This window comes from Choloepus didactylus, chromosome 12 (genome assembly GCF_015220235.1).
Source record: "Choloepus didactylus isolate mChoDid1 chromosome 12, mChoDid1.pri, whole genome shotgun sequence".
Lineage (NCBI taxonomy): Eukaryota > Metazoa > Chordata > Mammalia > Pilosa > Megalonychidae > Choloepus > Choloepus didactylus.
Window position 1 is genome coordinate 13,717,725 of NC_051318.1, and position 15,763 is coordinate 13,733,487.

Genomic DNA, 15,763 nt, shown 5'->3' on the forward strand with positions numbered 1-15,763 from the left:
GACCAGCTGCTGGTGATCCTTGGCTCCTCTATCACCTGGCAAGGCACATGGCAGTATCTGCAAGTCTCTTCCTTTTCTCCTGAGTTTCATTGATTTCAGCTGCTTGCTTCTGTGACTTTTTTCTTGGTCTGATTTCCTTCTGCTTATAAAGGACCCCAGTAATAGGATTAAGACCCACCCTGATCGAGGTGGGTCACACCCTAACTGACATAACCTCATAAAAAGGTCCTACATACAATGGGTTCACACCCACAGGAAAGGATTAACTTTAATAACATGTTTTTCTGGTGTACATAGAACTTCAGACCACCACACTATCTATCTTATCATCTAATTATCTATCTATCTATCTATCTATCTATCTATCTATCTATCTATCTAACTTCTGGTCATTTGAGAGCAGGTTGCACACATCGTATTTCTTGAACACATAATACTTTCATGTACATTTCCTACAAACAAGGATATTCACTTATGTAATCACCTTAACTGCAGTTATCAAGTTCAGTAAATTTAACATTGATATAAGGCTTCCAATTTTTCTTATGTCCCAATAATGTCCTTTGGAGTCTTCTCTCCCCATTCTTAGATCCCATCCAGTATGTATGGCATTTAATTGTCATTATCTAGTTTCTTTCTTTCTTGTTTTAAATTCTGGAAATATATATGTGTGTGTGTGTGTATGCGTGTGTATATATACATATATTCAACGTAAATCTTCTTATCCCAGTCACTCTGGAAGATACCATTCAGTGGGATTAATCACATTCACAGTGTTGCAGTACCTCACCACCATCCATTACTATCACTTTCCCTTCACCCCAAACAGAAACGCTACATTCATTTTACATTAACTCCCATATTGCCCCTGGCTCCCACTCCTAGTAAACTTTACTCTACTTCTTGTTTCTGTGAGTTTACATATTCTCTGATATTTTCTTTGTGGTTACCATGGGGCTTAAATTTAACATCCTAAATCTTTGACAATCTTGTCTGCTTTGATACCAACTTAACTTCCATAGTATACACACACTATTTTTGAGACTCCACCATGTGGTTTCAATCTATTGTCTAGTGTCCTTTCCTTTCAACCTTCAGCACTCTCTTTAGCATCTTCTGCAAGGTTAGTCTAGTGATGACAAAGTCCTTCAGCTTTTCTTTGTCTTATTCCTTCCTTCATTTTGCAAAGAAGTTTTGCCTGATATAGAATTCTTGGTTGGTAATTTCTGGGGACTTTAAATATTCTTTCCACTGCCTTTTTGCCTCCATGGTTTCCAGTGAGAAATCAGCACTTAATCTTATTGAGGCTCCCTTGTATTTGACACATTTGTTCTCTCTTGATCTTTGGCCTACAGCAGTTCAATTATAACATGGCATGGTGTAGGTCTATTTGTGTTTATCATGTTTAGAGTTCATCAAGCATCCTGAATGTGTATACTCACATCTTTTGTTAAAATTGGGAAGTTTTCAGCCATTATTTATCTGAATATTCTCTCTCCCACTTTCTCTTTTTCGTTTCCTTCTGGGATTCCCACGATCTGTATATTGATATGTTTGCTTATGTCCCACAGGTGCCTCACTCTTTGTCCACTTTTCTTCATTTTTGCTCCTTTCTGCAGCTTATACTGGATGATTTCTTGCCTTATCTTCAAGTTTACTGATCTGTATTCTGCCAGCTCTAATCAGCTGCTGAATCCTTCTAGGGGATTTTTAATTTCTGTTACTGTAGTTTTCAGCTCTGTTGTGGTTCCTTTTCAAACTCTCAATTGATATTCTCTTTGTGTTCATCTATTGTTTTCCTGATTTCCTTTTAATTCTTTGACAATGTTTTCCTTTAGCTCTTTGTGCATATTTAGGACCATTTTTTTTTTTTAAGTCTTTGTTTGTAATGTCCCAGGTCTGATCCTCTTTTTTAATGGTTTCTAATGCTTGAAACTTCTTTGTCTGGGAGAAGTTTTTTGTTTTTTGTTTCTTTGTATGTTTTGTAATCTTTTGTAGAAGACTAGACATTTTTATATTTTAATATGTTATTGCTGGAATTTAGACTCTGAGGTGTCAGTTCCTTAAAATTGTATCCAGCGAGTGTTGGGAGAGCTTTCCTTGAATGCCAGGAGCTAATTAAAAAAAAAAAAAAAAAAAGGAAAAAGAGAAAACATCGTTCACAGCTTTTGCAAATTGACCTGTGCAAGTGGAGCACTGTCTTTCAGAGCCTATCTATGCAAACAATTTAGAGAATAGCTCCAGGTCATGGAGATGGGCTCTCCTTGGCTCTTACTGCTCATGCATCTTGTCTTGGGCATGCATGTTTGGCCCTAGGAAAACCCTGCTTATGTAGATAGGTATGTCCCTTCTTCCCCAAGAAACAGTTTCCTCCCAGTCTCAGGTACTGCTGGGTATGTCCTATAGCCAGGTAATCTCTTGCTCCAGGTAGTACAACTTGACTGCTCTCCCACAGCATTCTGTAGGAGAGCTCTGTGTGCCATCTTCTACAAGAAGGGCAAGTTCTGGGCCAGTGAGTCCCTCAGGCCATCAACAGATGGCCTGGACCAGGCTTATACGCCCCCAGTATGTACATGAGGGTTACTTTGCTCTATCTAGAACTAACACCAGGGACTCACACTGGGAGCTTAGGCCAGCCCTATGCCAAGCTGGTGAGGGCTGTGGGGTAAGGGTTAGCAACCAGAGGGACATAAGATCTTACCATTTTTAAGTAGCTTTTTTCTTGGTTCAGTGCTTGCCCTGTAATTGCAGTTCTTTAACTGTTTTCTGGAGCTTTGAGAAAGATATTTATGCCAGTTCTGGCTGGTTTTTCCAAGTTTCTGTGAGGAGATGGGGCCCTGAAGCTTCTCACTCTGCCATCTTGATTGGAGTGGGCTCCTCCAGATATTTTTAAAACAGTTTTATTAAGATATAATCCACCTGGCATAAAATTTAAAGTGGTTTTTAGTAAATTCAAAGATCTGCGCAACCATCACAACAGTCAATTTTAGAGCATTTTTATCATTTAAAAAGGAACTCTGTACTCTAGCCATCACCTCCCTACTCCCCTTCTCTTCTAGCCCTAAGCAACCACTAATCTACTTTGTTTATAAATTTGCCTATTCTGGACATTTCAAATTATATGGAATCATATTCATATTGTATGGAATCATATAATATGTGGTCTTTTGTGACTGGCTTCCTTCATTTAGCATATTGTTTTCAAGGTTCATCCATGTTGTAGCATGTGTCAGTATTTCATTCCCTTTAATGGTTGAAAAATATTACATTGTATGGATATATCACATCTGTTTATTCAGTCATCCATTGAGAAACATTTGTGTTGTTTATGTCTTTCAGCTATTAGGAATAATGCTACTATGAACATTTGTGTATAAGTTACTGTGTGGTCACAGTTTTCATTTCTCTTGCATATATATATTCCTAAGTGTGGAACTGCTGGGTCATATGGTAACTATATTTAACCTTTTGAGCAATTTCCAAAATGGCTGTCCCAGTTTACCTTCCCACTGGCAGTGTGTGTGAGTTCTGATTTCTCCACATCCTTGCCAACACTTGTTATTATCTGACTTTTTTATTCCAGGTATCCTAGTGGGTATAAAGTGTGTCTCCTCCAGTTTTGAGAATATCTGTCTCCTAGACTAGACCAGAAGCTCCAAGAGGGCAGAGTTGTCTTGTTCCCTGTGGTCTCCCCAGCCTCCTACACTGTCCCTGACCTCCAAGCTCTCCATAAATACATTTTGAATGCATCATGTGGCTTTTAGCTGGTTTCTGACTCTGTATGTACCTAGAGTCAAACCTCAGTCAATACAATTGCAGAATGTAACTCTTACATCACTGGTAGTAGAAGAGGCTAACTAACTCAATAACTTTTTTATAGCCCACAGAAAAATATATAAAGGAATTTCTTACCCTTTTATGTGTGTGCCACACTGTTTTTCCTGAGAAAGATGGAAATGATATAATCTACCAGGCCTCCTCTCCAGGTGGGTGTTATGTTCATGTAAAGCATGTAGCTCGTGGTGCCTGGCAGGTGATAAACCCTCAGAAGAGGTTGGTCCTGCTGATCTCCTAGAATTCCCAGAGGTCAGCATCATTTGTGTCACAGGGCAGCTCTGAGCTCTGGGGCTCTTTGTCCCTTGACCCCAAAGACTGCATAGAGGAGGCTGGGAGGGTGCCTGGACCCTGGGGCTCAGTAAACATGGCTGGTTATAATCAGTAACAAAGCAGCAGAGGGAAGATTAAGACTCTTCAACATTTTATGGTGATGCTAATTGCTTTCAGAGCAAGCAAGATCACAGCAGTGAGTTGTAAGAAAGTGTTTCCCTTTCCATAGTAGTAAATTCATTTTGGCCCCACTAGAGTAGGCCGTATTTTTACCAGATCTCCTCTTTCCTGCACACTCAATGGTACCTAGAGGCATGAATAATTGCTCTGAGCAAAAAACTTGAGTTTAAAAAAAAATGGCATTGTATTTTTAGTTCCATAGGAGAAGAATCTACATTAAATTAAATTCATTGTTAATACATTTGCTCAACCCCAATTAATAATGCACTCTTTATTGACAGATGAGGCAGCGTTAGTGAAAGGAGCAAAAAAACTTGGCTTTGTTTTCACTACCAGAACACCAAGCTCTGTTACCATAGAAGCTGTGAGTAGGACCCTGTGCACTTTTCAGTGTTTTGCATAGATCTGCTCTTCCAGAGAGGCTCGGGATCACGGTGGCTCCAGAGTCACAGAACCAGGAACTCCATCCTGGCCTCTGAACTCCCCAGTCATTGTTCCTGGGCACATCACTTAACTTCCCTATTCCTTGCTTGTTTTCTCATCACACCATGTCAAGGATTCTTGTGATGAGTAAATGAGTTAATGATACATGTAAAGTAATTTGAATTAGTGCCTGGCACAGGCTCAGTGCTTAATAAAAGTGAGCTATTTTAAAGAGTCTGAAATCACCAGCCCTTCAAGAAAGATACTCTTCTTTTCTACGAGGAATTGAAATGGTCCAAAATATTTTTCAGAGCATTCTTTTGAGTTATTCATTTTATTATATGTATTTCCTTGTTCTGTTTTAATAACCATTTACTGCAAGCCTTTGATGTTATGAAAAAGAAAACTTGAAGAAAGTAAACATGGTAGCCAGCAAGCTGATTTTTCACGTCTCTAATGATCCATGTGACAGTTTAGGAATTTTACTAGACTTAGAAACCTTGGTAGAAGGTACCGATTAATTCAACTTTATATCCATAGTGCCTGACACATGGAAGGTCCTCAAATTATTTGAAATTCTGCAGTGCCATATTGGTGAAGCTGGGAGCTGGTCGATTCAGAGATACATGGATCATGGCTACCAGTGTTCAAGTGGCTGTAACTGGAAACATTGCTATAAAATGCCGTAGCATGCCACCTCTGTCCATCTTTACCTCTTTGAATTATCTAAGTGTTAAAGATTACATTGAATCTGTGCAATTTTATTAAAAGAAGTGCTTGTGCTCCCATTGCTGTGTGCTGTTGGACACTCCCTGTACCCCCACCACATGCGAGTGGTTGTGAAGTTTTTCTAGTAGTGCCGATTTTAAACCAAAACACATGGAGGAGAGGTGTCACAATCTAAAATTGGCACTAATGGAAGCATCTGCCCTGATAATGTTGGCCACATGGCTAACAATGCCCTCACCAGAGGGAGGTGTCATCCTCTTGATAGGCTTGAAAGAAAATTGGTATTTGGAAAATATGTATATTTGGAAAGTAAAGCTTGTTTCTGATTGGGGGAGTGAGTTATTTTGAAAGATTCACCCTTTTTCCCTCAGATAAGACTATGTTGTCTTATCTTTCCATAGATGGGAGAAAAACAAACATTTGAAATTCTCAATGTCCTGGAGTTTTCTAGGTAAGTTTCTGTTTTAGTTTCCTAGGCTACTCAAGCAATTACTGTTAAATGGGTTGCGTTAAACAATAGGAATTTATTCCCTTACGGTTTTGAGGCTGGGAAAATGTTCAAATCAAGACACCATCAAGGTGATGCTTTCTCCCTGAAGACTGTGGCATTCTGAGACTGGCTGCCAGTGATCCTTGGCTCATCTTACGTGGCCAGACACAGGGCGGCTCTGTTGGTCTCTCCCTTCTCTTCCAGGTTCCGTTTCAGCTTCTTGATCCCTCTGGCTTCCTTTCTCTCTGTCTGATTTTCATTCTGCCTATAAAGGACTCCAGTAATAGGATTATGACCCATCCTGACTGAGGTGGGTCACACCTTAACTGAACTAACCCTATCAAAAGGTCCTACCTACAATGGGTTCTCACCCACAGGAATGGATTAACTTTAAGAACATGTTTTCCTGGGGTACATACACCACAGTTACCTTTTCACACAGTTCATCTATTTCCCAGGGCTGCTCCAATGATTGTTCCACTGAGAGTTGGCCACGTAAATCAAAACAACAGAGAATCATGAAGTTCTGGTTAATCTCTATCCATCCTTTAAACACCAGCTCAGTTCTCACCTCTTCAGGTCTCATCAGGTCAACTGCTTGTCATAAGCTCACATGTGTTCACATATCTCCCCTTTTGTAGCACTTGTCACAGTCTGAGTTGCTATTTTAAATCTATATTATTACTTAATGACTGTAAGCTCCATGAGGGCAGGAATCACCTCATGCAGGGTCTGGTATCTGGTAAGTGCTCAATAAATATCTGATGAACGGATGGGTATTGGAAATTATTTCCACAAATAAAGACTGCTTCTTTAAAAATAGACAGTGACTTAATTCAATTTTTTCTTTTCAAAGGAAAAAAAGTGCATCTAGATTCTCCTCTCCTTTTACATTTCAGAGGGTCTGCTGCTCTAGCCACTGTGGCCTAATTCCCAAAGCAGACGTCTGCACAGCTGCCAGGAAACTGCTGCTGCTATTATTTTCGTTGGACATTTCCTCAGGACTCATGATGTCCTATCTCTTGAACCATCTGGACATCGCTAATGTTCTACCCAATATGGGATGATTTTTTAAATCATAATTTTAAAACTTTTTTTTCCAAATGGCATTTTAAAAGAGCTTTAAGACCTGGGAAAAGTTTTTGTTATCAATTCCCATTCACTCTAGTTAGATTTTTTCCTAAAATCTTTATTACAAGAAAATATCTCTCATGATCATTTTAGATTTCCCTTTTTTGAATATGTGACTGTTATTACTAGATCAGGTATTTCCTGTCATTTTAAAATGTGAGCTCCTAGCTAGGTGCCTTGAATTACTTCATTTCCATGAGTCACATTCTACCAGCGTTCTAGGTATTTAAAGCAGCCACTAATCCTTTATCCCCTTTTGAAAAGCCCTCTCTAGCTTGAGGCTTCAGTTTTAGGACCGAACGCACACCCCTGGACTTTTTTTTTGGACGGCAGGAGCTTTGGGCTTAGACTATTCAAAAAGTGAGGTCGGGGACAGATGAAGCCTGTATTTTAAGAAGGCCTGGCTGATGCTCCCAGGGACCTGGGAGATGCTTTGCTATCTCTGAAGCCCTTTATGCCCAATCTCTTGCTGACAAATTCCTTGCTGCTGCCTGCAGGGCTGCCATCTTGGTCTCAGAATGTGCTGCTTGTGGCCATATTGACTGGGACCAGCAGACTGGAGGGGGAAGAAGGATGAGGGAAGGGAAATGAGGAGCAAAGATGTGTGTGGAAGGAGGAGTGAGGAGGGATGCAAGAGCTACGGGGGATCTAGGAGGAAAACACATCAGTTGCGGTCATGGTCGTGATTCTGTTACTGGATTGTTGTGAAGATTAAATAACAATGTCTGGCACATAAGAAGAACGTATGTAGCACTTACTTTGATATGTAGTATTGTTACTGTTATTTTATTGGTGCACTCTTTTCTGATGCTTAAGTTCTTTGGATTTTAACAGTTACCCCACCCCCCTCACTGCCAAAGGAGATTCCACTGCTCCCTTTCTACAAATCTCTTCTGTTCTAAACTTGAACATCCTTTTCTTGATCAACATTATTTCTGAGGAGAAATAAAGTTCTTTTTGTTGGAAAAGCTTGAGGATGTGGGGGAACTAATGACTGAGAGCCAAATTTGTGCCCTTGACATGTCACGTGCAAAGCAATCCGCTAAGGCAGATGGCAATAGCCCCATTTTAAAGATATGAAGCTGGACCTCAATTTAAATGACTTTCCCAACCCCAATAAGCGAATAAGCACCAGAATCAGGACTCAAATCCAGGTGTATCTGATTTCAGAGTCCCTGCTATTTTCAACTAATCTATGCTCCCAGAAGTGAAAGAAAAGCTAGAGAAGATAAAAAAGAAATATTTTTTCATCATTGTAGGGTGAATGCAGTTAATGCAGCCACAGATATTTTTTGGTATCTGTGCCGGTTTGAGTGTATTGTGTCCCCCAAATGCCATTATCTTTGTGGTCTTGTGTGGGGCAGAAGTTTTGGTGCTGGTTAGATTTGCTTGGAGTGTGCCCCACCCAGCTGTGGGAGATAATTTTGATGAGATGTTCCCATGGAGGCTTGGCCCCACCCATTCGGGTGGGCCTTGATGGTGGAGCTATATAAATGAGCTGACTCAAAGAGGAAAGAGAGTGCAGCTGGGAGTGATGTTTTGAAGAGAAGCAAGCTTGCTGGAGAGGAACGTCCTGGGAGAAAGCCGTTTTGAGGCCGGAGCTTTGGAGCAGATGCCAGCTGCCTTCCTAGCTAACAGAGGTTTTCCGGAGGCCATTGGCCATCCTCCGGTGAGGGTACCCGATTGCTGAGGTGTTACCTTGGACGTTTTGTGGCCTTAAGACTGTAATTGTGTAGTGAAATAAACCCCCGTTTTATAAAAGCCTATCCATCTCTGGTGTTTTGCATTCTGCAGCATGAGCAAACTAAGACAGTATCTCCCACATGCCAGGCACTGTTCTAGAACTAGGGCAGCAGTGATGGCTGCCTGTTTATGATACTCTAGTGGAACGAGACAGATAACCAATATGTAAGTCAACAAACAAGATAATTTCAGGTCGTAAGTGCTATAAAGAACATTAATATTATGATCAGATAGACTGTATTGCTAGAGGTGGAGGTTCATCTTCAACTGGGGGCCAAGACAGGCCTTTCTAAGGAGATACCATTTGAGCTGGTGATTGAAAGATGGAAGGAGGCAACCACTGAGCAATAGCGAAAGCCAAGGCCCTGAGGGAGCTCAGTCTTGACATCAGAAACAGGATGAGCACGAATATGGTTGCAGCGTGTGACAGGGTGGGGTAGGTGGGTAGGAGATGGGCTTGGTGAATCAGGCAGCAGCAAGATAGTCAGGGTCTTGTAGTTTATGATAAGAAGCTTGGATTTTTTACTAAGTGTAATGGAAATTCATTAGAGGGTTTTAAGCAGGGGAATGTCATCTGATTTGTGCTTTTCAAAGGTCAATATTTTCTTGGAGGTAGTTGTCCCTCTTTTACTTGTAGTAGTAGCACAACTTATAATAAATAGTGAATAATTCATCTTTAAGCTTGTAATACTTTTATTTGCTTTCCAATTGACTATTAAGTTGTGGTCATATGATTCTTTTACTTATAGTTTTTACTCATTTAAGTCTTTGCCAATGCTTTTTATAGAGAATTGGTAGGGAAAAGGAGAAGACGTGTTCTGGTTTGCTAATGCTGCCATTATGCAAAATACCAGAAATGGATTGGCTTTTATAAAGGGGGTTTATTTGGTTTCAAAGTTACAGTCTTAAGGCCATAATAGTGTCTAAGCTAAGGCATTGACAATAGGGTACCTTCACTGAAGGAAGGCCAGTGGCATCTGGAAAACCTCTGTTAGCTAGAAAGGCACGTGACTGGCATCTGCTGATCCCGGGTTGTGTTCCAGCTCCTCTCTCAGCTCCTGTGCATTCTTCAAAATGTTGCTCTTGGGGCATTTTGTCCTCTCTTAGTTTCTCTGGAGCAAACACTGGGCTAGCATCTCCAAGATGTCAGCAAAAGTCTGCTTTCAATGGCCATCTCCAAAATGTCTCTCTTAGCTGCTCTCCAAAATATCAGTCTCAGCTGCTCTGAGGTCCTTCTGTCTGTGAACTCTTTAATAGGACACCAGTGATTTAATGAGACCCACCCTGAGTGGATGGAGTGAGACCTCCATGGAAATTATCCAATCAAAGGTTCGCCCACAGTTGATTGAGTCACGTCTCCACTGAACCAACCTAATCCAAAGATTCCAACCTAATCAGCACTAATACAACTGCCCCAACAAGATTGCACCAAAGAATATGGCATTTTGGGGGACATAATACATCAAAACAGCATGGTACCCCTTTAAGTTAATTAGAGTCCTCAATTTGAAAAGAAAATGTGTAGTTGCTGAGTTTAAAATGAGCAACTCAAATTCAGTTTAGAGTTTAATATATATTTTACTAACCTAAGGTGCCTCTCTATTCTACCAAAGTTGAGAATTGTATATAAAATTTTTATCAGTAGGAGAAATACTTGCCTTTCTACTAATCATTTCATGGAACATGTGAGCAACTACTTTGAATTAAGGAATGTGCTAGGGGGTATTGTATCAAGATGAAGACATTGCTCTTGCTTCTAGGAGCTTACTGTCTATTAGAAAAGACCTTTATATGCAAAAATAGCTTTAGTACAAGAGAGGGTTAGATACGATCTATGTTAGCTGGATATAACAAAATGTACGTGAGCACAAAAGAGGTTATTTCCGACTAGAGAGTTTTGGGAAATGTATTAGTTAGGGTTCTCCTTGGAAACAGAATCAATGAGAGATGTCTCTGATTATCAAATTGTAAAAGTGACTCACGCAACTGCGGGAGCGCACAAGTCCAAATTCTGCAGAGCGGTCAACAAGCTGTCAACTCCAAGGAAGACTTCCGACGAACTCCTTGGGAAACGAACCGACAACTTTGACGAACTCCTCAGGAAACGAACCAGCAACTTTGACGAACTCCTCCGGAAACGAACTGGCAACTTTGACGAGCTCCCCAGGAAATGCTTCACTGAGCAGCTGAAGAAGAAGTGAAGGTTCTCTAACCGTCCAGCTTATAAGCCTCCAACTGATCACCCAGACCAAATCCAGCCAATTGCATTCTCTCACTGTAGAAGCACGCCCCTTGATGAGTCATCAGTCAGCTGCAGTCAATTGACTGATGATCCGACAAACCAGCCCGTTGGTTTATTAACCAGCCTCAAATATCCTCACAGCAATCGTCAGGCCAGTGCCCGCTTGACCAGACAGCTAGGCCACCTAGCCAAGTTGACACATGAACCCAACCATCACAGGAAAGGTTTGCAAAGGAGATTGCATTTCTACCAGATAGATAGGATTTCCACAGGTAGACATGCAGGTTTAAGTGGAGAACACAGCTTAGAAGGAGGATGTGGAGACAGTGATGGCATGGAGGAGAATATAAGCATCTCTTGTAGGGCCAGTCTAGTGATGATGCTGTCTTTCAGCTTTTGTTTATCTGGGAATGTCTTATTCCCTCTTTCATTTTGGAAAGACAGTTTTGTTGGACATAGAATTCTTGGTTGATATTTGTGTATATGTGTTTAGCTCTTTAAAAATGCCTTCCCACTGCCTCCTCATCTCCATGGTTTCTGATGAGAAATCTTACTGAGGCTCTCTTGTATGTAACACGTTGCTTCTCTCTTGCAGCTCTCAGAATTCCCTTTCTATTTTTGCATTAATTTGATTATAATATGGAGCGGTGTGGATCTAATTGGGTTTATCCTTTTGGAATTCATTGAGCATCTTGATGTGTGTATTCATGTCTTTGGTTAAGTTTGGGAAGTTTTCAGCCATTATTTCTTTGAACATTCTCTCTGCCCCTTTCTCTCTCTTTCTTCTTCTTTTGGGACTCCCACAATACATATATTGGTATGCTTGATGGTGTCCTACAGTTTCCTTAGGCTCTGTTCATGTTTATTCATTCTTTCCTCTTTCTGCTCTTCAAACTGGATGATTTCAATTGTCTATCTTCAAGTTCACTGATTCCTTCTTCTGCCAGCTTCAATCTGCTCTGAACCCATTTAGAGAATTTTTAATTTCTGCTTCTGTGGTCTTCAACTATGTTTGGTTCCTTTTTATGGTTTCCAGCTCTCTATTGATATTCTCTTTCATATTCTATTGATATTCATCTATCATTTTCCAGATTTCATTTGGTTCTTTGTCCATGTTTTCCTTTGGCTCTTTGAGCATATTTAGGATCATTTTTTAAAAGTCTTTGTCTGTAATTTCCCAGGTCTGATCCTCCTTATTGATGGTTTCTAATGCTTGAATCTTTTCCTTTGTTTGGGCCATCACTTCCTCTTTCTCTGGATGTTTTATAATCTTTTGTTGACAACTGGACATTTTGATGTGTTAATGTGTTGTTGATGGAGTTTAGACTCTGAGGTGTCAGTTCCTTAAGTTTATATCCAGCTAGTATTATGAGAAAGCTTTTCTTGAATGCTTGGAACTAACAAAAAAGAAGATGAAGATGAAGGCAAAGATGAAGAAGAAGAAAAAGAAGGAGAAAACATGTTTCCCAGTCTTTGCAGATTAGCCTGTGTGAGCGCTCTCCTTCAGAGTCTATCCATACAATAAGCATAGAGAATAGCTCCAGACCAAAAGTGTAGGAGTTGCACTGATCCCTGTTGCACATGAGGCTTTTCTTGGACACGTGTTTGTGGCCCTTGGAATTCTGTCACTTATGCAGATACAAATGTAACCTCTTCCCTAGTAAATAGTTTCCTCATGGTCCTGGGCACTGCACTGTATGTTGTATAGTTGGCAATCCCTTGCCCCTAGCAGCTACTTGACTGCTTTCACATGTGTTCTGTAGGAGAGTTCTATGAACTGCCTTCTACATGCTGGACAAGTTCTGAGATGGGAGTCCCTCAGGTCACCACCAGTCATACATACTGGGCCAGACATCCATTCTCTCAGTATGTGCTCAAGGGTTATTCTGCTCCTTCTGGAACCAGGACCAGGGACGTGCACTGGGAGCACAGGCCAGGTCTGTGTGAGCTGGTGTGGAGTGGGGGAAGGACTGGCCAGGGTAACACAAGATCTACTGCTACTACTACTGCTTTTTCTTGATTTGGTGTTCATCCTGTTACTGCAGTGCTTTAACTGTTTTCTTGCACTTTGAGAAAGATGTTTTTGCCAGTTCTTGGTGGTTATTCAAAGCTTCTGTCTCCCCTTCAGTTTTTTAATGACTATGTTACATTTAATTGTGCTAGTAAATTTCTTTGGAAGAAAAAGATGGTGACTGAGAAATAGTAGCAATAGGAGAGGTGAAGATTTGTAATTAGCATCTCCGTGCAAAGCATAGATAAGGAAAAAGAAATGGAGATTGACAACTTGAGAAGCATCTTGACCTTTTAATTAATTGTGAGCTGTGGATTCTTTTGAATTTGATGCTTTTTTGCATTAGAGACATGTACCTCAGAAAAGAGAAGCTAATAACACTTCTTTATATTCTTTTAGTAATAGAAAAAGGATGTCTACAATTGTCCGAACTCCTACAGGCCAACTCAGGCTCTACTGTAAAGGGGCTGTAAGTATTAGGATTCAATGTTATTGCTAACTCTTTCTCTCTTTTTCCAACAACTAGTAGGAAACCTTTTACAAATTCACAATATTTAAGATTTTTATTGCTTTTGTCTGCTGTTGTCATTGGTTGTTGACAACATGATCCAAAACTGAAAAAGTCTGTTTCAAGGCAGTCAAAAAGCTTAAGAATAGTAAAAGCCCAATGCAATTTGTGGTGGCACATACCAGAATGTTTACTAAGCTTTAATATAATAAAAATTTTGCTGTCACTAAAATTATTTTATTGAGAAGCAGTGATTGGGTTGTCGATGTTGAGGTTTTGTAGCATGAATTTGATCTCAGTTCTGAACTAAAGGTGCTTGGACTTGCAAGTCTCAGGTAATTCACTTTTACCTTTGTAAAATTTAAGCACTTACAAATTCAATCACTGCCTCATGTACTTCTTGGAAAAAAACATGTTTCTTGAGGTATTATTGATGTAAAATAAACTGTACATATTTAAATCATACAATTTGATAAGCTTTGCCTGCTTCACCTTAGCAAGATGGTGAACATATCCATCCCCCTCAAAGTTTTCTCATGCCACTATGTAATCCTTCCCTTCTGCTCCCCCCAAAACATTGATCTGTCATCTATCAGTATAGATTAGTTTGCATTTTCTAAAATTTTATATAAGTGAAATCATATAATATGACTCTTTTTGACTGGCTGCTTTCACTCATAATAATCTTGTTACTCCTTCATATTGTATCACAATGTATCAATAGTTCATTTCTTTTTATTGCTGAGAAGTATTGCATTGTATTGTTCCATCAGTTTATCCATTCACCTATTAATGGACATTTTGTTTGCAGTTTTTGGCTACCACAAATAAAGCTCCTATGAACATTTGTGGGCATATCTTTGTATGGACATATAGTTTCATTTCTCTTGGGTGAATAACTAGATGTGAAATGGGTGGATCATATAGTAGGTGTATGTTTAGCGTTTTGGGAAACCATCAAACTCGGGTTACATTTCCACCAGCAGACCTCACCAACAAATCGGTTTCCCTTCAACAGACCCTATACTCTTAAGCTAAAAAAAAAATGCTACCAATCAAGACCTAAGACCCAAGTGCAGAGAAGAAAGTGTGACTTGAGTTTAGTAATTCACAGTATCTTCCTGTGCTGTTCTAAGGCTGGAAAAAATGAAAGATCAACTTTATTTCCATGCTTATTAAAAGAAGAACCTTATCAAATATAAAATCCATCATTATAAATATATAACAAAATGGTGAATATTTTATTCATAAATTTCTTCCTATGGGGAAACTGTAAATGACTGGAAGATACACTTTGATATGGCACTTTTTATGGAAGGGGAAGGCTGATATCAGATAGGCTGATCAAATATCAAATAATGCCCACCCTGTTTACTATGAAGATGGGTCATATTTACTGAAGGCCCCTTTTTCTGACTGCACCTGGGACAGGCTTGTATATGAAGGTTGAGAGGTATAAGCTAGAGCAACTTGATTTCCTCTGCTTCTTGGAGGAGAAGGGTGGCAAAAGATGGGGCCAAGCATGAGTGTGGAAGGACTTTTCTAAAATGTCAAATATGGATTTAAAGTTCTTTTCTGTTTGAAGGGTGGGCCTGAAATACAAAGGCCCCCCTTCAACTCTCCTACAAAATTTTGGTAAAGACTACATTTTTACCAAGGCTTTTATATGAATGGATTCTTTTGGTGAATCTAATTTAAATGGTGTGGAGCAAAGAGAGAGAAACACACGTGAATGCAGAAGTTAGAGTGTGAGAGGTCAGGACCTGCATTTTCTGGCAAAATATATGAAACAATGGTTTTCAAGATGCTGGGCATCAGACAATGAAATGCAGTGATCCCTAAGCGATGGGAAACAAATGAAGTGAATCCAATAATTGTCCCAGCTTATTGGTTTGAGAGAATTTGCAGTCTAAAATGCAGGGAGAGGTGGAGCTCAGTGTGCCTTTTGAGTTGAGGAGACAGAGCTGAGATCCCAGGGAGACCTGGCAACTAGAGTTTATAAGGCCAGAGAGAAGAAGTTGCACAGAGATCTAAAGATCTGTATTATTCAGGTGAGGAATGGTTAATGCATTTGTGTGAGGAAATTGCCCAAGTCCGGAAAGAACCTCCAGAAAGAATTGGAGGTAGCAGTGCCCAGGGCTCACACAAGGGTGGGAGTAGTGCCTATTCCTGGTAAACCAGACTGGTAAACCTCATGAT

At 40.1% G+C, this 15,763-nt stretch overlaps 1 protein-coding gene across 1 annotated transcript in view; it reads left to right on the plus strand.

Moving 5' to 3' along the window:
• LOC119506769 (phospholipid-transporting ATPase IB-like) overlaps window positions 1–15,763 on the plus strand; it is a 215,222-nt gene that overhangs the window by 77,458 nt on the left and 122,001 nt on the right. The window contains exons 12-15 of the mRNA XM_037799892.1: window positions 3,881–3,986; window positions 4,569–4,651; window positions 5,841–5,890; window positions 13,456–13,525. Coding sequence (XP_037655820.1) covers window positions 3,881–3,986; window positions 4,569–4,651; window positions 5,841–5,890; window positions 13,456–13,525 — 309 coding nt within the window. The remainder of the gene's footprint in view (window positions 1–3,880; window positions 3,987–4,568; window positions 4,652–5,840; window positions 5,891–13,455; window positions 13,526–15,763) is intronic.